At 25.3% G+C, this 22,262-nt stretch overlaps 1 protein-coding gene across 1 annotated transcript in view; it reads right to left on the bottom strand.

Moving 5' to 3' along the window:
* LOC119688083 (scavenger receptor class B member 1) overlaps window positions 1-9,029 on the bottom strand; it is a 77,602-nt gene extending 68,573 nt beyond the window's left edge. Inside the window, exon 1 of the mRNA XM_038102719.1 lies at window positions 8,535-9,029. Within this exon, the coding sequence (XP_037958647.1) occupies window positions 8,535-8,769 (235 nt within the window). The 5' untranslated portion in view covers window positions 8,770-9,029. The remainder of the gene's footprint in view (window positions 1-8,534) is intronic.
* Window positions 9,030-22,262: the final 13,233 nt, after the last annotated feature.

Below are 22,262 nucleotides of genomic sequence, written 5' to 3' on the forward strand. Positions count from 1 at the left end.
CAAGAATTATAATTTTCGAACCCATTTAAGCACAAAAACATACTAGTTTCACATTTAAAGGATTTGATATATATATCTATCTACATACTTCCATCTATTTTCGATTTGTTTTTGTTTTTTGATCTATTTTGAGATAAAGTGGTTTATGTGACTATATGATTTTCTCAGTTAGAGATTTTTTTTTTAATAACATAAATATTGCAGAGACGTGCAGGAGTCCCCCTCACCTATACGTGAGATGTTTTTGAACCAATGAATCACCTCCGCAAGTTAAAGTACTTTGAAATGAATCACACATGTATATAAACGTGTAAATAATATAAATTAAATGTATAACTACTTTTTTAAACTTAATACATTTTAAATAGTCCATTCCGTCATTTAATAGAAAAACTGTTAGAGATGAATGGAAGGTATTTGTTGGTAGAGCAATCTACTCACAGAGTACAGTATGAACTTACAATTCAATTACAAATTAAAAGTAATAATATATAATATCATTACATTTTAAATATAATTTTTAAAATTTTTTTTTTTAATCCAAGCAATTTGCAATAATGTTATTTTTTTTTTAAAGTTAGACGGATTAGCTATAATTTTAAAAAACCATTTCAACAAGACTCTGGGCCCTTACTGATATTGAGAGCTAGCGTAGTGCAAACAGTCCAGCCAGTTTTCATTTAATAAGAAAATTAAATGGAATACTTTTAATTACGATAGACATAAATCTATGATTAGCTCCACGATTTACGAAAAAGTTAATTTGATTTAAACGACCTGGTGTTCCACCAATAAGCTTAGATAATGCAATATATATATGGCGCGTTTGTCAAGTTCGATTGTAACAATGTTCCAGGTATACACTCAAAGTCTAATACTTTTAAAATTTATCTGAAGTCTTGAAAAATTTTCGGAATATGTTTACAAGATTGGATTTCCATATTCTCGGCACAGTTGTTTGATTCACAGAAAGGTAGATGAGTTTTCAGTTTAACGCATAAGTTTAAAGATATTTTGCTACACACATCAGTTCACTATTTAGGATTTTATATTGCTATTTATATGGAAGCACTTGGATATGACGTCTTTGATTGAAAATAAGCCTGACTCTCATATTAAAAATGGCATTGGAAAGCTCTTTCAATTTAATTCCAAACTGCACTTTTTCATTACTTTATTAATATTTTGCTTAGATGTTAACACGATGCATTTCAAATAAAACAACATTTTTACATAAATATTTTCTTTTACAATATAAATGATTTAATGATATAAATTTAAGAACTTGACATTATTTTTCCAAGAAACGTGTCTGAAATTTATTCATCACCTTCAGTTTAATAACTTTTTTTTTCAATGTTTATTTAATTTAGTTTACTCTTAAAAATTGCTAAAAAAAAAGATCGGTGTGTGTGCGATCCGCCCGTCTTGTGGATATGAAATTTTGGATAATAGTTTTTTAAATTTTCTAGTATTTTCATAATTTATAAACTAATATTATTATTTATAATAATAAATACTAATTTTTCAATAACGGTAACCAAAAACTGGGTCAATGTTACAGATTAGAGAAAAAAATATTTTATTTTTTGTTGAAGTTGAGTTGAGTTGAGTTGAGTTGAGTTGTTGAAATGCGTGAAAAAATATCACAAATTTTTGAATTCTTTTTATATTGTATTTTTGCGCAATTAAAGAAACACCGAACTTTAATAAATAAAATTCGTAATATTAGCGATTAATACAATTTATACAATTTTTTTTATTTATTTAAAAACAAGTTTTTTAATTTTATTTATTTATTTATTTTCATTTCTTAATATTTAACAAGTCAAGTAAAATTTGTATTTTGAATGATTTATTCGCTGAGTTCGGGTATTATTATTTATTAAATATTCAAACAGATATCAGATATCAGATTTTAGTTTTTAGTATTAACTAATTTATTTATCCAATGCATTTTAGCACGCGAACGAATATTCGCGAACAAATGTTTAAATACTTCGCCGTACATAATTTTGCTGTAATTAATGGATATTTGACAGTAAATCTTAAAAATTTATTTTTATTAACTCAAATTGATATGTTGTGCTTCCGCAAAATATTTTAAATTAATTCAAACGATATTTAAAATTTATGATAATTTTATTCTCTTCATTTGTAGTTTGATTTTTCCTTGATGACAACACTAGATACTTGTATTTGCCTTGAATTATTTTAGAAATATCTATTATATGAAGTTATATTGATAACTAGGAAAACTATTCACAAATTACATAAAGTATTATTTAAATATATTAATATATAAATATATAATATATGTTATCAAATAATATAATAGTAAAATTATTAAGAGATTTTTTCGAACAGTAGTGAACTACAACAACAAATATTCCTTTTATATTATTTATTATTCATTTTATATAATTAATTGAATTAAAGTTGAATTAAAAATTTATAAAAGAAATTAATTTAATTTAATACAAACCAAACAATAAATAGAGAATAAATTTATTAAAACCAAACAAAATAAACGTGATAACTAATAATATTATTCTAGTCGACTAAATAATTTCTACAAGGATTGCGGACTGATATAGTATTAATTTGTATGTTGAAACAATTATTTATAATACATAATCAACGCAAAGAGTGTATATATTTAAAATCAAATAAATAAAATTATTTTCAGCAAAAAATCACTCAATTTTTTATGATTTAATAATAAAAAATAAATAATTTTTGATTTTTTCACAACAAAAATAAAATGTAACAATTAAAAATAAAAATATGATTCATTAATTCAATTATTCTACAGGTGGTTCATGATTTTATTTTAATTTAAATACACAAAAGCAAATATGTTTATAAAACTTTCACAAGAAATTAATAAAACTCCAGAAAAATCTACGAACATAAAAGTCAAGTACGTCTTTATGTCAGTTGGTTAAGGAGTGCTGACGCTGAGCTTCAAATTTGGCAGGGTACGAGTTCGATTCTTAGTACTTGCATTCTTAAAAAGAATTAAATACGAATAATTAAATACAAGAAATATTTCCAAGACCACTGATGCTGGATATTTGGCAATACTCGAAACAGCCAAAAATTCTATTAATTAAAATAATATAAAATAAAAGAATTTTTGTTGTTTTAGTACACTACTTTTCGAAAACCTTTTAAAAAAATAAATTATTTTATTTTTCTTTATTTAATTAAATTAAAAAGGAAAAAAATTATTTCAATTTTTTTTGTTGCAGTGAAGCCCACATGAGAGTCACTAATATTAAATATTAGCAATTTATTGGAATATTTTTATCATATGTTTTAATTATTAATAATAATACAATTAACAATTATCTAACTAAAAGTAAATACGAATTATCTTAGAAAGATTGCAACAAAACCAACGATAGTGAATCACTTATTGTTTATTTAAGTGTTACTCATACGCTACGTTACGCATCATTTGAGTGTTGTTTGTAAATTATTAAAGAAAACAACAAATATTATATGCAAAGTCACTGGTTTGGGAAATTTTCTACTAAATTCTAATATAAAGGATGTAAAATTTAGTAAACTTAAGTTTATTATATATGAGAACATATAGTGAACGTAATGTCTACTAGAAAATTTTTTTAATTGAAATTTTAATGGAAATGTTTTATAAAATAATAATGCTTGTATAATTTTTTTGAATTTTAGTTTTATTTGAAATATTTTTTAAAATAATAAAGTTTATACAATTAGCGTTATCAAATCACAGAATGGTTACTGGCTCCTCGGGGAGGTATGCAGATCTGTAATCAATTATTGCTTAGTCTGATGAAGTGATAAACAATAATCTAGTCAAGGCGCAAAGAGGGGTTTTGAAGAAACCTCGCAGTTAATAGAGAGTAAAAGTGCTCAGATGCACTTACTCAACTAGCCTCAACATAATATTAATAAAGTTAAAAATTTTGTATGATTTCGTATAGTCGTATTAGAGTTTTTATTTTTTTGACATACTAAACCATATAGAACTTACATTTCATTTCGTTGTGGATACTATTTGAAGTATTTATTTTTTAGTTTTTAAATTTACAACATTAGTTAAAACCTTTCAAATTTAAAAAACTGATTGATACTGGTGTTAACTATATATATTATAGCAAAAAAATAATAATATTTATTATTTATTATGTTATTATTAAATTAAATTATTATTATTATGATAGTTAGTAATAAAAAAAAGTTATCTATATTTATAACGTCTGAGTTTTCTATATTTTGTGTACGTATGTATAAATTTCTTCTAGCAAAAACAATATATTTTTTATTGAATTTTAGTATAAATAATAAATCAAAATTTATTAAATTAATTTATGTTGTTTTTTGTGAAGTCTATTAAGATTTTTTTTAATATTATTATTTATTGCTTTTGAATAAAAATTATTTATTTTTTTATCTATTGAACATTGAAGAATTTTTCTGATGTTACGTTGTCTAAACAAAAGCCATCTGTTGTTTTAAAAAATAATTTATTTTTATATATTTAATTTAATTTAAAATTGCATACCAATGACGAAATGTCAATATTGAAATTGGAATAATAATAAGAAATGTTTTATAACAATAAGAATAATAATAAGAAATTTATAATATGAAATTAATAATCTAAAAATATGATTTAATATACCAATTATAAATCTTATTTAATTAAAAATTATTTATTTGTTATGAAATAAAAGTATTAAAATATAATAATACAAAAATTTTTTAATTTGTTTATTAATTTCTCTTTTCTATATACTCGTCTATATTTTTTTCTATATGTTATGCATTTTGTTTTTATTATATTGTATTATTATTTTAGTAGTATTTAAATTATTACTTTAAAAATGTTACTTTATAGTAAATTTATTATAAAAATTTGTATGAATATTTAAAAAAAAATGTTCAATTTGTTTATTAGTTTCTATTTTCTATATATTTGTATATTTTTTTCTATATGTTATGCATTTTGTTTTTATTATATTGTATTATTATCTTAGTAGTATTTTAAAGTATGTTTAAAAAAAAGCCAATATAGATTTATGGTTGACCCAAATAAAAAGTTAATTGAAAATAAAATGTTGTTGTATTGTTCATCAGTTTTTGCTTTCATATGAAAAAATAATTCCTTAACTTTAAATCATATATTTTAAATGTCTTATTTATTTTGTTTTTTTTTTTTGTTTTTAATTATGGAACAGAGTTAATAACTTCTATTTATAACATAAATATTTATGACAAATATTTTATTAAACAATTTTTATAAAAAAAATAATTATAAATTTATAAAATTTCCAGAATTTTTAAAAATTAAATTTATATTTAAAAGAAAATAATTGCTTACTGGAAGAAAAATGTTGGGTTATTGAAAATGTGTAAAATTAATTTTTTTATTATTTAATTTTTTTAATAAATATGCAACTTTTTTTAAAACTTTAAGTTTTTAATTTTTTAATTTGTCTGCTTTTATATTTCTTTCAGCAAGACTTTTTAAGATCTAAATTGGGATTATAGGTTTTTAATAGCCTGAGCATAAACAATGCTGAAACTTCATTTTAGATCATCTGATCTTCTTGGATTCATGAAGGAAACAACACATTTTAAGGAAGAGTAACAAATTCATATATTTTAATAATTCCCAGTTTCTGTTTTTTACTACAAATTTTTTGCATTTTCCAGTTTTGATGCAATGATGACAATGACCAACTGACTGAGTACCCTGGTTTTATTCTGTCCTCAATAAAAAAAAAATATTATACACCACCAATATTTTTTAGTGTGATTTCATATGAAACAAGAGTAATCATGTGTAAATAAATTAAAAATTTTTGGTTTGATATTTATTTTTTGATTAAAAACACTTTCTAATCTAATCTCATTACATGCATTTTACACACAACAATATATAATAAAATATTAGAATTGAATATAAATATATATGCTTAACTAAACAGAAGATGGATTTTCTACAGAAGCCGATATTTATCTTATCTGAACACTAAGAACATAACATGTTGACATAAACAAAACGAAGTTTTTAATCAAAAATTAAATATTGTTTTTCAATGATCGATATTTGTTTAAATTTTTGCTGCCATGAATTATCGTACAACACAGTATATGTGTGTGGTATAAATATTTCACCATATAATATGTAATATAATATGCTAAAATTTATTAAAAAAAAAAAATTTACAAATGACAAAAAAAATCGAAAGGTCGAAATATTAAAAATTAAAATAATAAACGGAAATAATTTTTATTTATCATATAACAAACTTTTTTTGACGGTTCCTTAAACAATATTAATTTTGTTTATAAGATTTTTTATACTTTTTTATGTAACTCTATAACACACTTTTTATAAAATTTTTTGTTGTTAATTTTTTATGTAACTCTATAACACACTTTTTATAAAATTTTTTTATTCAATTGGTTAATTTTTGTGTTGCCTAAATAATATTTTTAAAAAAATTGTTGTCGACAAAAATGTAAAAAAACTCACAATTTTTCAATTATTTAAAATAAAAAATAAAATATAATTTAATGGGATAGTCTAAAAATTTTCTAATTTCTTGTGTAATTATTTTATAAATTTTTTATTACCTAAATATTTCGTTTATGGGATAAATAGTCAACTTTTCAGTTGTTCCAGATAATAAAAAATCAAAAACACGTTGACTAAGAAAAAAAATCTGATAATTAGTTAAAAAATTTTAAAAAAATTATACATGGGCTAATTGATCAATATTTGTGTTGTTAGTAATAATTTAAAAAAACAACAATAGACAAAACAAAAGAGCACTCACAATTTGTTTGTAATGAACGAATAAATTTATAAATTTATTTAAATAATTTTCTAATCTAAGTATTTTCTTTTCTTTCGTTTTTTATTGTGTTAAATATGTTAATAAAATAAATATGTTTATTTTGGGTTATTTTTATATTGTCGCAAATATCAAAAAAATCTATAAACAAAATAAAAGAAAACTCAGAACACTTTAATTAGTTTAAAACAAAAAAATTAAAAATTAAACAAATATTGTTATCTAATAATTTTCTGATACTTTTTTTATTTATCTTACACCTAATTATATTAATAATTTCTGTAATATGTTTTATTTTTAGGCTTATTTTGTATTATTCGTGTGAGTTTAAATATACAAAATTTGAAAAAACAAAATCAGTCCTAGAAGACTATAACCTATCAATAGACTATAATCGAAATAAAGATAACAGTTAAATTTTTTTAAAGTTTATATAAAAAAGTATAACAACATATAAAAAAAAATAATCCAATAAGTTAATTAAAAAAAACTTCAAATTTTTTTAATAAGATTTAAAAAAAAAATATAATTTATTTATGTGTATTAAATTTATTTATGCGTATAAAATTTATTTATTTATTATTTTTATTGTTGATCAATTGTTGAAGTAATACACAACTTTCTAATTTATTTTGAAATATTATATTTTATTTCCACCAATATTTTGATTATAGTCTTTAGTTATCTTTAAGATACAGACAAAAAAACTATAATTTTTAAAAATAATTAAAAAAGTTGTGTATTATATATAATAAATAAAAAATTTTTAAAAAATAATGAAAATAATAATAAATAATAAAAATAAAACAAAATAAAAAAAAAATAATAAATTATATATAAATTTAATTTTATATGTATTTCTGTTTAATTATATAATATATTTTTATTTTATTAATATTAGAAATATTATCGAAAAAAATTTTTTGTTATAATTATAAAATATGATTTTTATTTTGTATTTATTTTTGTATAATCATAATATATTTTTTTAAAACCTCTAAAATTTAAAACTTTTCTTTTAATAAAATTAGTAATTATTTTTTTTTTTGTTTTAAAGTAATCGTTTTTTAATATTTTTTTTATAAATATATTGAATATATATAAAAATAATCTATATAATATAATATGTATATATATAATCTAAATATATTTTTATGAAGCCTCTAAAATTTAAAACTTTTCTTTTAATAAAATTTTATATTTTTATTTGTTTTGGTTTTAAAAAAATCATTTTTTAAAATTTTTCTTGTAAATATATTTAATATATATAAAAATAATGTATATAATACAAAATTTATATTTTTATAAAGCCTCAAAAATTTTTCTTTTTCTTTTTAAATATTTATTATTTTTTGGTCAATTTTTAATTGTTGTCATAAATAAAAAAAGCAATTATTTTATAATAATTTTTGTTTAACTTTCGACGTTTCGACTTCAGACTTTAATATAAATTAATTTAAGTTTTTTGTTTTTAATTTCTATTTATAACAATAATTAAAAATTGACCAATTAGCGTTTTCTTTTTAATAAAAATTTTTTTTTTGTTTTAAAAATGGCATCTTTTGACTTTTTTTTATAAATTTTTTTTTTTTTTTAAAAATTGCATTATTTTAAAAATGCCGTTTTTTTTGTATAAAGGGATAAAACTTTAAAAAATCGCAATTTTTAATTAATACTTACATTTTGGTGAACGTGCGCGTTTATTGTTTTCTCTTTCATTGAAAAAGGAGCTTAAAATGCCCGCAGGAGTTGAAAGTAACGAACGATTTGGATTCAAACTCTTACGACGTTGATTATCTGCAAAATTGGAACGCTGCAGCAGTATCGCTGGACTCGTTTGTCCCGTTACTTGCTGCTCATCTTCCGAATTTACTGCACTATAATGTCGATTAAAGAATTTGTTTAGATCTTTCATCTTCACAGAGATTTTATTTTTATTTGCAGTTTTATTAAATTGCTTATCTTAAGAAATTATTTTTTTTAACCACTTGGAAATTTTTTTTTCCGATATTTGCTAAAGAACTGAATTTTTAACGATTTTTTGCTATTTAATTAAAAAGGACATTTTACAAATTATTTTTAATTGTTATATATACGCATTTGTTCTCGTCTTAACGCGTTTAAAAATCACTCAGTATTTTTTTTTTAATTTCTTCCTAAATATTTTTGTAGTATATATACATATATATTATATTTTTTTAAGCACACTTAATTTTGTTAATTTCTTCTTTAATACTTTTACTTAAATTATTTATTTTTTAATATTTTTGTTTATGTATTTCTCATTAATTCTCAAGACGTTTGGATTGAAATGTTCGTCCGTTCGCAAGCGTTGCTCACTTATGAATGAAACTTAAATTGAAGTCGCACTGAGTTAAAAACAAAAAACGCAAATACAAAATCAAAAACAAGAACTTATTTGAAAATAAATAAAATAAATGAAATAAGAAATCTCGTGCCAACAGCTGAGCGGCTTCAGCTGTGCTCGCATTAAGCTAAACTTCAACTAACTGAAAAACAAAAGCAAACAAGTAAGAAGCAAAACAAAATTTTTAAAAATAAAATCAAAATCAAAACCACAAACCAAAAATCTAAAATCAAAGCAAAATCAAAATCAAAAGTCAGATCATTGCAAAAGCAATGCAAACTTATTATTCAATTTCGCTTGTGGTCTAAAAACTCCATGTTGAAGTGGTCAGTTCTCTTGGCCGGTCTGTCTAAACTGCGTTTGCTGTTTCTTCTGGCATTTTTATAACTTGAAGATTTCCCTTTCGCGCTGCCCCTCCTTAAGTGCATTTGGCTGATTTTATTGGATTGGTTACTGACCACACAAAACTGTAACTCGAGTTGATGACTGTCTTAGCAGCGCAGAGTCTTCTGCGTTGAAGAAAATGTAAGAAATGAAGTTCAAGGTTAACAAAAAGTTTATTGACTTATCGGTAAATTGGCCCTTTGGACAGCTTAACAAAATAGCAAAAAATTGTATTAATAGAAATTTTGAAATTTTATTCCCTCTTAGATATTTACTAATTAGTTGCCGCCATTTTTGCACTAAGCTTTGTGATTAAAATAAAGAAAGAGAAATTAGAAACTGGAATATATTTGATTAAAACACGTCTAATAAATAATAACAAACAATTTCAATAAGTAATTAATAATATCTCTTCAAGATATTTCCGTATAACAATAGAAATATCTAGAAGAGAAGACAATACAACCAACGATTTAAAAGTTTGAAATCACTCTATTGTCTATCAAATCAATAATAACCTATCAATGATATAGAATAAATTATCTTATTGATTTAAAAGAGTAAAAAATCAGCAATATATATGCAGAAGTAGATAATCAAGGATACATACTTTTTTAAAAAAATTATTTTATTATTACCCGCAGAGAAACTATTGTATATATTGATTGGAACGAATATTTACATCTGGTGTTTTTTTTTATCTGTATAAGAGCTATCGATATCCGTAACTATAATTTGACAGCTGAACATTTCCGTTCAGTAAGGTTTGATAGTGCTTAAAGACCTACTTTAAAGAAGGGAGTACAATAGACCCGATAGTAGCAGAGCCAAATCCCCTAACAATAATAAATAAGATTTGACAACTCTTTCAAATTATGGCAATTTACTTTGAAAAAAACAAATCTGTTTGCGATGTTCATATCGAAGAATAGTGTTTAGTGATGAACCCCTTTTCTAATTAAATGGCTACGTCAATAAACAAAATTGCCGTACATGGAGCGAAGATAATCCTCAAGTTTTTATCGAATCACCATTACATTCATTAAAATTGTCTGTTTGGTACGGTTTATACGCTGCCAGCATCATTGGTAGTTATTTATTTCGAAATGAGGAAGGAACTACTGTTACGATAAATGGCGACCGCTATCGAGTAATGTTAACTCAATTTTATTCAGCAATTTTCTAACATTAATCAGTTAAACATCGCCAAATCAGACATTTTGTTCCAAGAAGATGACGCAACCATACTTACAGCTTAACAATCGATTTATTGCGAAATCATCTTGGTAACAACTTTATTTCCAGAAATGGTCAGGTTCGTGCGATTTAACTCCTTGTGATTACTTTTTATGGGGCTATGTCAAGTCATTAGTTTATGCCGACAACCGACAAATCAGCAACTTTTGAAGCATTGGAAGCTAATGTGGCGATGTTCATGCCATACGTCCACATTTATTGCATAAAATAGTCAAAATTGGATTGATCGAATAGACCATATAACTCGTAGCCGCGACGGACATATTCGTAACCGGAAATCAAATTCAAAAAATAAATGCCATGAAATTATTTAAAAGACTACCATATAATAAAAAAAAGTCATTTCAATAATCCCCAGTCCGTAGAGTTGGAAAGTTGTACAAAATACGTATATTGTAATTTTTGTTAAAAATAATTTTTATATAATAAAAAATAACAAATTTTGATTATTTATGTTTCTTTGATTTAAAATAATAATATTTTAAATTTTACTTATTTTTAATTTGAACCACTTGAACCAATAGTCGGTTCAGTTTGTTTGAAAATTTGAAATAAAAGCGAGACATAAGTAACCAACTAAACAAGCACACATCACAACCAATAGATGGCATAATAAATTCTGTATATTTGTTCTAGAAATGCCTTCTAAAACAGGCATAGCAATGCTTATCCGCAAGCACTAATACTTTACAAAAACATTGTACTACTTCATTGACTTCTAGTTTTTGTGATGCAGAGTTTAACTACAGAGATATGGATTTATATTTATTGGTGATAATACTGTTTTGCTGTTTTTATAGATTTCCATGCTCACCGTTGACTTAATATCTAAACAGATAACAGCGGTGAATGCGTGAGTGATACTTAAAAAATACTAAGAAATTGAAAATTAAAATCTCATAGCTAACTCAATGAGACTCGAATGAGATTTACAATATTGCATCTCGCCAATGTCTTTGCAAATAATATACAATCGAAATTCTCAAATACGAAAAGTATTAAAGCCTAAGAAATAGATTTATCGTTGAAAGGTTCAAAGTACCATAACATAGTTAAGGCATCCTCTCTGACTTGCTATCATTTATCTTGTTAACATTAAATCTCTCCGAACCAGGTATTCAGAAATGTGTGTTGTTACTGGTCTGTATAATTATTATATATAGTTTTCTAGTCTACAAAAAAGAATATGAAATCTTTCCTTTGTATGATTTCTTACTAAGCCATTGACAAATCAGAAAAGCTTTTTGAAATTAATTCGTAGTCATAATCATTGAAATAAAAGACTAAAATTGATATTAAAAAGCAGTGCCTGTTGTGTTTTAGATTATAACCCAGATTAAAAAAATTATATAAAACTCTTACAATGAAGAAATCCTAGATTTTATGTCAGTCTCAAGGTAATGGTCTGCGTTTGTCATGGCATACTGAAAGAAGAACAGATGATATTCTAAAAAGTCATACGGAAAATTCTGCAAACAATTGACTAAAAATAAGTCATGGCATTCAAAATAAAATTATAGTGACTGACTAAATCGCGAATATCACTTAAATTAAGCAGATTTCAATTTTTGTACTTTGTCTGCGTGAAAAGGATGTCAAATTCGAAGTTCAAGAGTATTTTTTGATTTTGTTCCTGCTGTTTTTTACTGAAAAGAGTTTGGTGAATAAAATTTTCATTTTCTTTTTTTTTGACTTAAATTAATGGATAATATACCTTTTATAATATAATGACAACTTTTATAAGTTTATTCTACATCCAAAGAGACTAATCTGAAAAAGAAATTAAACATGTTTTCTGTTAACTTTTTATTTGTAAGCTCTTTAAAAGAAAAATATCTCTATATCAGTAGTTCCCAACCGTTTTTCAACCAAGGACCACTAAGATATTTTTGTGTTTAGAACGGATATGGATATGCAAATCAAACACGTATTAAAATCTTTTTTAACAGAAAATAAGAAGATATTAAGCCCCAAGATGTAAGACTAAAACTGCAGTATCATTAAGTTGATAAGATAAAAATTTCGTTTCTATCCAACAAAGAAGTGAAATGCATTTTTACTCACTTAAATTCACATTTAAGCCATGTTGTCATTAAACAATAAAACAATAATAATAGATAGAAATATTGTTGGAATGAAATTTTTATTATTATAATCTGGCATAAAATTTGACGGCATTTATTTTTTGAATACGATTCCCGGCGTATGTCCAACGCGGCTTCGAGTTAAATGGTTTATTCCATCAGTCAAATTTTTAACTATTTTTTGCAATAACTGTGATTGTATAGCGTCAATGGTGGCATGCACATTAGCTTCCAATGCTTCAAGAACTGCAAATTTGTAGGCTATCGGCATGAACCAATGACTTAACGTAACCCCATCAAAAGTAATCGAGAAGCGTTAAAACGCACGAACGAGGGGACCAGATTTATGATAAATTGTCAAACCCCACTAAACAGAATGAACAACACAGTTTAACATTCTTAGGAGTCAAACAATATTTATCGATATCGATAGTTTTGATGCAGCTAAAAAAAACTCCCGATATATAACAAGACTTGTTAGTGAAAGATATTGTTTTAAAATGAAGAAGACATAAAACTTTATTGCAGCAAGTTGAAGTTGTTTAATTTGAAATGTTAACATATGGGTTCAAGATGGTTTTACATAGAAAAAATTGCTCCGCCGCATGGACATCTGTGACTTATCTCCAAAAAATTACATATTTTTGAACCAAATCATTGCTGAGGTGAAAAAGTGTGTTATCTATGAAAAAGTGAAATATGAAAGTTTATAAAAAAGGAATCATTAATCTATAAAAAATGTATAGTTTCCTTAAAAATAATGCGGGATATTGTTGAAGTTTAGTAATTCGCTTTTACAGTTTATGATGTATACGACTCACATCATATTTTACTGATCTGCCATCTTCCAATTATCACTTATTCCAGTGTCTACAAAATTTTTTTGAAACCTCAAAAGCTTTACTTTAAATGAGAATATCAAAAATGACTGATATTAATTTTGGTCAATAAAAATCTGAAGCTATGTTATATGAGTATGTAACCATGCTAGTTTCAGAGTGGTCCCTAATGGAGTCAGATTAAAATAGGGAACACATATTTCAACAAAATACATTACAAGGAAATTGTTTTTCACTTAAAGAAAATATTAGTTTAATATTTTAGTTTAGTTTTCTTTCAATTTCTTTTATTAATAAATAAAATTTATTTAAAATAATGAATTTTCTAATTATAACTCGAAAATGATTCAAAAATTTTTCAAAATATCATCAAACTTTCTGAACTCATCTAAGTGTAAGAAAATTTGTATTAAGTATTGAATAAATCATACTTAATAAACTAAAAATTGCCACGAAATTTACTTGGATCCATCATTTTTGAGATATTGAATGGCTTTCGAATAAAAATTTTTTCAAATAAACATTTTTTAATATGTCTTATCTAAATTAATATTGAATAAGTACACCGATTATTTATTTGTTTTATGAATATTATATGCATTTTCAGGCAAAACACCCTGTATATACAAAATATGTAAAAACTTATATTGTAAAAATTATATAGGCATCTTTTTAGGTTTATTCCCTCAAAAAAACCGATTCAAATAATCGTGTATGTAAATTTTCGGCAAATGTCGTATGAATAGCATTACATTTGATGAGAAAAGAAATATTTTTTTTTGTATTAATAAACTGAAAAAAAAATATTATACTAATATTTATTTTCGAACTTATTAATTAACATAAATTCTAATTAAATTTAGTTAATGAAAGGCAAGATCTGTTTGTCGGTTTTTAAATAAAATCTGCGAAATAGAAAAAACCAAAAAAAGTTATCAAATAAAAACTCGTTAATGCCCGCTATGCTATATCTGCAGATATAGCATATCTTTTCATAGGTTTTAAGGGATATTAAAATTAAAATTTTTTTGAGCTTATTAATGCAAAATTTATAACTATGGGTATTTTAAGTTTTTTATATTTATTTACATATTAATGTATATAAAACTTGGATTTTTCAATGATCGAGTGAGTTAATGCAAATATCTTAATTCTGAAATTCAAAAGGTCCAAAAGCCCAAAATGTACAAAAACCTTCGAATTTTGTCATTTTTAGTTGATGAGCAGTTTTAAGTAAACACTTTACTTTTACTGTTAAGAAAATTTGAATTAATTTTAAGCAAAAACACTTAATTTATTCATAATTCATAATTCAACAAAATTGTAGGTAAACTTTGTACTTAAAATAATCGTTTAAAGCGTTTAAATTTATTCATATGTTTGCCGAAACACCGATAAACAAATAAAAATAAACAAAACGCTACCAAAATGTCTACCAAAGTTTTATTGACAATCTAATTGAGGAGAATATATACGTTTATTGCAGATAAGCAAATTTCAAAATTAAAAACTTTAAGAAAATTAAAAAAATTGTGAAAAGCAGAGAAGAGACTTCTTTTAGTGAATTTAGTATGAAGATATTGCTTAGCAACACTACCATAGCTTGATTTCTTCATATCGTTCCAAAACATTAATATATGTATACCTACATATATAAAGATATATTTATTTATTTAAATATTAGAAAAAAAAACTCACTATATAAACTTTATATAACAAGTATGTATAAAAACTTGGATTGAATTAACACTTTGTCACATAAAAGTTTTAACTCCAGCGCATTTTTTCCTCAAAATACAGGCCTCCTTTCTTACTTGGTTAAGGTTTTTATTAATTAATAAAATTTTAATAGAACAATGTTTCACTGATAGATAAATAAATAAACTTAAACTAATGCTTTCAATAAAAATATTCCAGTGCTTCAGCATATGAACTCATATTTTAATAGAAAGTTTTTCACCGTTTTTAAAAATATTTCAAGACTGTCTTAAATACTTAATACAGATAGCGTATTTCAAGGTACACATGTTTTATTTACAATTAAATAGTAGTGAGGCTAGTAGTGAGAGTCAGTAATTAGATCGTTTAATAAAGTTCTGTTAGGTTAGGTTATACCGGCGATCCCAAGGGATCCACTTAGGCTTGCAGGCCCATTGTGCTGGAAGTTCTATTAAAATTTTATAAAATTTTAAAAACTAAAAGCAAAATTGTTCTGTTTCAAATAATAGTAGCGGGATTCACGCTTTAGCGTAGGGCTGTCTAAAATACTGTCCACGGGCCATATACTGCCCGTGGGTAATGTTTGTGCGGCCCGCGACATGTTCCTAATTTACCACAATTAGTAAAACTACATTATTTTATTTTTATGATATTTAATAAATGAATTTAAATTAATAAATCAATAAAACTAAATTTAACATAATAACCGTATTTTTATTTTGCTCAAAAAACAACCATGATCGTATGTATTTGTTTCTACGGCCCTCCAATCTATACAGTCATTTGTATTGGCCCACAATCACATCTGGTCTAGACAGTCCTGCTTTAGAGTAATAAGCAGTGCAATAAAGTAATAGAGTAACAGTTTACAACGTCAACAATAAAAATGGACTCTTCGAGTGCCAGAGATCCCTCTCTTGATATGTATATATAACTTACATACATATCTGCTAAATCTTATTATAGTTAATTTAAATAACATTGCCAAAGATATATACTTATATATTTTGCAGTATATTACTGCCACCATCTTAATGCAATTCTGGCTACCTCACTGCATGGAATAGTCCATTAAAGGAAAGTTTATTTTTGTTTCTTTCATTGATTTATTTATTGAATCTTTCTAAATAGAAATTGACAATAATTTTGCGAATCTTAAAAAACTAACATATATGCTATTGAGCTAGGCTCTTGATATTTATCAATGATTTTCTCTTCGGAGATTTAGTGCAGTTGCAAAAGATAAGTGTCGAACATGAAAATTTGGATGCGATTTGAGTCTTTTTCGGAATTTAAGTGTGGCGCTTTTGAAAAGATCATGAAGATGTATATAATAACAACTTGTAGTCACGGCTAATTGGACATAAAAATACTAATTAAAAATAAAAACAATAATATTAAATCTTCAAAATAAAATCAAATTTTTATAGATCCTAAGTTGTATTAACACTAAGGAAAATGTTTTTGCTGATTAATATGTTGTAAAGCGTCTTTTAAGACCTCTCAAAATATATCCTAACAATAACATAAGTCATATCAATGTATGGAAAAAAAAAATTTTAAGTCTCGTTCATTGTCAAACCTTAAGTTCCTAAAATTTTTCCTGATCGATATTTGACTTCTTTTGAGTAAATTAATTGATTAAAATAATGGATTTATTTTTATATATTAAAAATGTGATTCTAGGAAGCTAACTTTATAATTGATATACCTATGCTGGTATACATTAAATCCAAAAATTATATTAAGATTATGATCATCATATATCATAGATATGTATTCCATATAACGACAAAATGTAGCTGAAGACTAGGAAACAAGATACAGCGGAAGAATTATGTAGTATACCTTTGAATGAAATGTAGTGAACTACGAAGTTGTGAAAAATTTTATTTTGACATTACTGAAGTTGTTAAGTTTATTCGAATCACTTGATATTTAGACTATTCAAATTATATGAATATTCGAATATGCATCGAATAGGTTGAATTTTTCGCACTATTCGCTAATGATCAGATTATCGGATTATTTGAAGCATTTGATTTGTTAGAATAAAAATATTCTAAGATATACGATTTTGTTAAGAAATAAATAATCACTAAATTTTTTATGTGTATCACAAAACGTTATTGGCGCAAAATGAAATATTATTATAATTGACTTTAACCGAATTATTACCAAAAAAGTCTTAATAAGTCTTTAGACAGCAGAATTATATGTTTGAGTCGGTAGTTGGGAGTTCTTTCTTAACTTTAGTACCAACAATTTAAACATAACCGCATACCCAATAGTATACAGATGATTTATTGATCGCTATGCCATTACATTTACTGACAAAGATATAAAAGTCTCTTAATTGAAATGATCGAAATGGTGGCAATCTCTGCTTAAAAGACAATGGACCAAGTATAAAAAAATATACATATGTTGGGAATCCGGTAAGTTGTTTAAATACTTAGTTTTTTGAACTTTTTAATGAACCATAATTAATTTTTATTCTTAGCAATTTTTCGCTATCTACGATAAATTTCTGACCAATATAAAAACCCAAATGCTTGACATAATTTACTTTTAAACTAAGATAGATGTTGTTGAGTATAAGTTGTGGGCTGTGGTTTCTCTTCTCTCTGGAAATTAGTTTTCAATACTTTTTTTCAAAATTTTGCATTATTCATATACAATATGTTATCAAATCAAGCATTTATTTTACAATCTGCCTCATAAATATTGGCTTACGTACGGGCACGTAAAAGAAAATATGTGCTAAAGTGTATCTAAATTAAAATATTATAACTTTTATCTATGAAATAACAGTGAAATAATAGACCACACAAATGCCGAATTTCGAGTATCGAGCGTCCAATTAAAATAGTTTTCCTTGAAACGCTTTGTACTTGAACCTCATAAGCGCAATACTTATGGGGAAAATACAGCATTGAGTCAATCAAGTCATCAGCGAATGTTCAAAGGTAGGCTGGACCTGATTTTGCGGTTTTATGGCTGCAAATGTGACAAAAGTTTAAATTTTTTGTCAACACACAATCACGGCATCTGTTTGGTGTGACGAAGACAAAACAAGTATTTGAGAAATTATAAATGCAGAATGTTTGCTTATAAATTACGAGTATAAAGCATTGTCAAGCCAAAGTTGTGAACCGAAAGTCCGGCTTGTGTCCGAAGTATTGCCAATTTCTCTGTTAATTATTTAGAATAACTCTCATAACTTAAAAAAATAACTTATTTACTGATAGAAATATTCCTTAATCATATATATATATATATGTATATATCAAATGTGCGTCCACAAGCTTCTGTTTTAATCGTTTTTTAAGCATCATCGCAACAGATAAATTACTAAATTTGGCTTATAGTTTCTAATTGATAAGTTAAATATTTGAAGACCAGTAAAGCGTTCAAATACGTACACGAGATTCAAAATCTGAGAAAAACTGTTTGAATATTGATTACATAATCTTACCAAAAAAAAATTGTATTTTGCATTTGATGAACTAAGAAATATATATATACTATACAAGCAGATTAACTTTCACATATAAATAAAAAATTTGATTGTTAGTTTAGAGAGGAACATGAGAGTAAAAATAGAAATTGCTACTGACTTTGTCAAAACCAAATCAGTTCCTTACACTCCACTATATTCTGAACAAACAAAAATTATATTAATAATTACATTATTATATATAATAATATAATATATATATTAAATTAATAATTAATTTTAATAATCGATTATTTGCCGGTAACTATGTCTAGTGACCGAATACCTTACTCCAATACAGCTTGGCATGAACTTAGATGCAAAGTTGAAATAGAAAAAAACTTATAAAGAAAAACGAGTTGATCTCAAATTAAAATACAAAAAATTATGTTGGCTTTTTAGGAAAAAATCACCCATTTCATCAAGCAACAAATTAATGACAGACTTGCTTGTAGGCAAGTCTTAGCTCCGGCGTGGACGTATGCAATCCAGTTATGGAGATGTGCGCCAAAATCGTCTATTCAAATCAGACAAAATTTCCAAAACAAAATCCTAAGAAATTTGGTCAACGCTCCGTGTTTCATTACTGATCTCCATCGGGACTTAAAGAGCGAATCTGCAGTTGCAGTTATATAAAAGTTTGCGGTAAAGCAATAAGAACGGTTACAACAGCATCGAAACGAGACAGCCCACCATTTGTCTAATCCACTTTTGTCTGAAACTTAAACGAATCAAGCCTTCAGATCTACCCCCGAATTAGTAGTCCAATAATAATTTGAATTACTACTAAATAGAGGCATTAAGTCTTTGGCAACTTGACATTTGTAAAACGTATTATAAAATATAAAAAAACTCTTTGATAGTTCTCTGCAGTTGTACTAGTCGTAGTCATATTTATAATATTGTACGTTTTGTGTTCCAAATAATAAAAAAAAAATAATTAAATAAATAAAATAATATATTAAAATTAATTCATTGTTTTGTATGTTTCTTAAGAAAACCTTGCATCGTCTTATTTAAATTTTTTAAATGCAGTGTTATCCACTGTTTAGCTCTAAAGTACATCTTTATATAAATTTTCATATCCATAGAATAAACAAATTTTTAACTATAGAAATAACTTTATTTTTCGGTATAATCTCTTTCAGCTTCAATATACTTATTGAAACCATCATTTTATTTACGAGTCCCATCCCCACATTGGTTTTCGGGAAGATCTGCGAAATACCTAACTACATTAACCAGCACCTCTTCGGGATATGAAAATCATTTTTCACGAAAGAAGTTTTTAAAGGAAGTAGAACCGGAATTCAAAATGAAACTGACAAATTGGGTGCTTATTATATCAGTAATATAACTGGTACAGTTAATTGATCTTTACTATATTATACTAGTGGTGACAGCAGTTGCATCCTCTTCATAAAAAATTACTTTTCTCTTCTATAAACCGAGTCTTTTCTCACAAGTGTTTGAATTCAACTCGTACAAAAGGTTATAATATTGTCTATTATTTATTACCACTTAAGAGGTAGTCTAATAATAAAATACATTTGCAAAATATTTTCGGACAAAACATTCGTAAAACTTTTATTTATTAAATATATTTTCTTATAAATTTAAAAAATTAGTTCTATTCTTCTAAAAAAAAAGTGATGCACTTTGGTACATGATAAATGCAACATCTTAACCGAAAAAGTTGCATAATAGCCAAATAAAAAAATTTGAATCAGAAAAGTTTTCCAGATAAAGAAAATAATTTTTTCAAAATATTTACTAACATCAAACAACCAGAAATTCTAATCCCATTAAAATAAATTATACATTGAATATTCTTCAATTTCATACACTAAAAATAAACTGCTACAGAAAAATTGGTTTCACTTTTCACTCACAGGTCAAGGCGTCAAAAAATAGAGGTAAGGTAAACGGTAAACGGTAGATGTCAAAGCTTTAATGGCATTCATATTACTTTTAAAACTGACGTAGGAGTGCCTCGAAATTCTTCTCAACCAATTAAGAGCGATCTCTGAATATTCATTCTGGATACTAAAATAGGAGGGACCCACGAAACGTAAAAGAGCGCTTTCAATGTTTCCATGTTCATGCATTCTGCGCAGTTAACGATAGTGTTAAAAACTTTGTGTAGTGCTTTTTGTAGACCTTCTAAAGCATCAGAACTTCTAAACAATTAGGAATTTGTTGGATTTTATATCTTTCGATGCTTCTTCTTCTTCTGTCAATTACTTTTGCAAATTACATGAAATTAGATTTTTCAATTCTAATTAAACTTGTAAACAATTCCCAATTCAAATTTCTTGTACTTAAAAGTTTGGTTTTTTTAATTTCCTTTCCACTTGTAATACCGCAACTTAATTGTCAATTTCAATTATCCTGTAATCATAATGGAATTGGTAATGGATGTGATTTTGCTCAGCTCTGTCCCTTACAATGGATAACAGATTTGCTTGATATATATTACCAAAGCAGTACTACCAAGTCAGCTTTACAATACGGATAATACGTTATCATGTTAAAAAGAATATGAGTGAAAAATTGGATGTAAATAACCAAATATATATACATTCACAATGGAGAAGAGACACCTCCCGAACATTAAACTTAATCAATATAATAATTCCGCATCAAATTAGCGCATATTATATCTATTTGGTGTGTATATATAAATATATTTGTTGATTTTTTATATCTTTCGATGCTTACTTCTTCTTCTAGTCAATTACTTTTTGTAATTACATGAATTAGATATTTATATTTTCAATTCTAATTAAACTTGTAATCTTGCGGCTCACATTCCCAATTCAAATTTCTTGTACTTAAAAGTTTGGTTTTTTTAATTTCCTTTCCACTTGTAATACCGCAACTTAATTGTCAATTTCAATTATCCTGTAATCATAATGGAATTGGTAATGGATGTGATTTTGCTCAGCTCTGTCCCTTACAATGGATAACAGATTTGCTTGATATATATTACCAAAGCAGTACTACCAAGTCAGCTTTACAATACGGATAATACGTTATCATGTTAAAAAGAATATGAGTGAAAAATTGGATATAAATAACCAAATATATATACATTCACATTCACAATGATAAGAGACACCTGCCCCGAAATTAAACTTAATAATATAATAAATTCGCAATCAAACAGCGCAAAATATCTGGATCGTTGGGAGCAGAGCACTGCTCCAGGGTACCCGTTGGTACCCTGTTTATTCCTATTCCTATACTATCGTTTTG

The sequence above is a fragment of the Teleopsis dalmanni genome, chromosome X (assembly GCF_002237135.1).
Source record: "Teleopsis dalmanni isolate 2A chromosome X, ASM223713v2, whole genome shotgun sequence".
Lineage (NCBI taxonomy): Eukaryota > Metazoa > Arthropoda > Insecta > Diptera > Diopsidae > Teleopsis > Teleopsis dalmanni.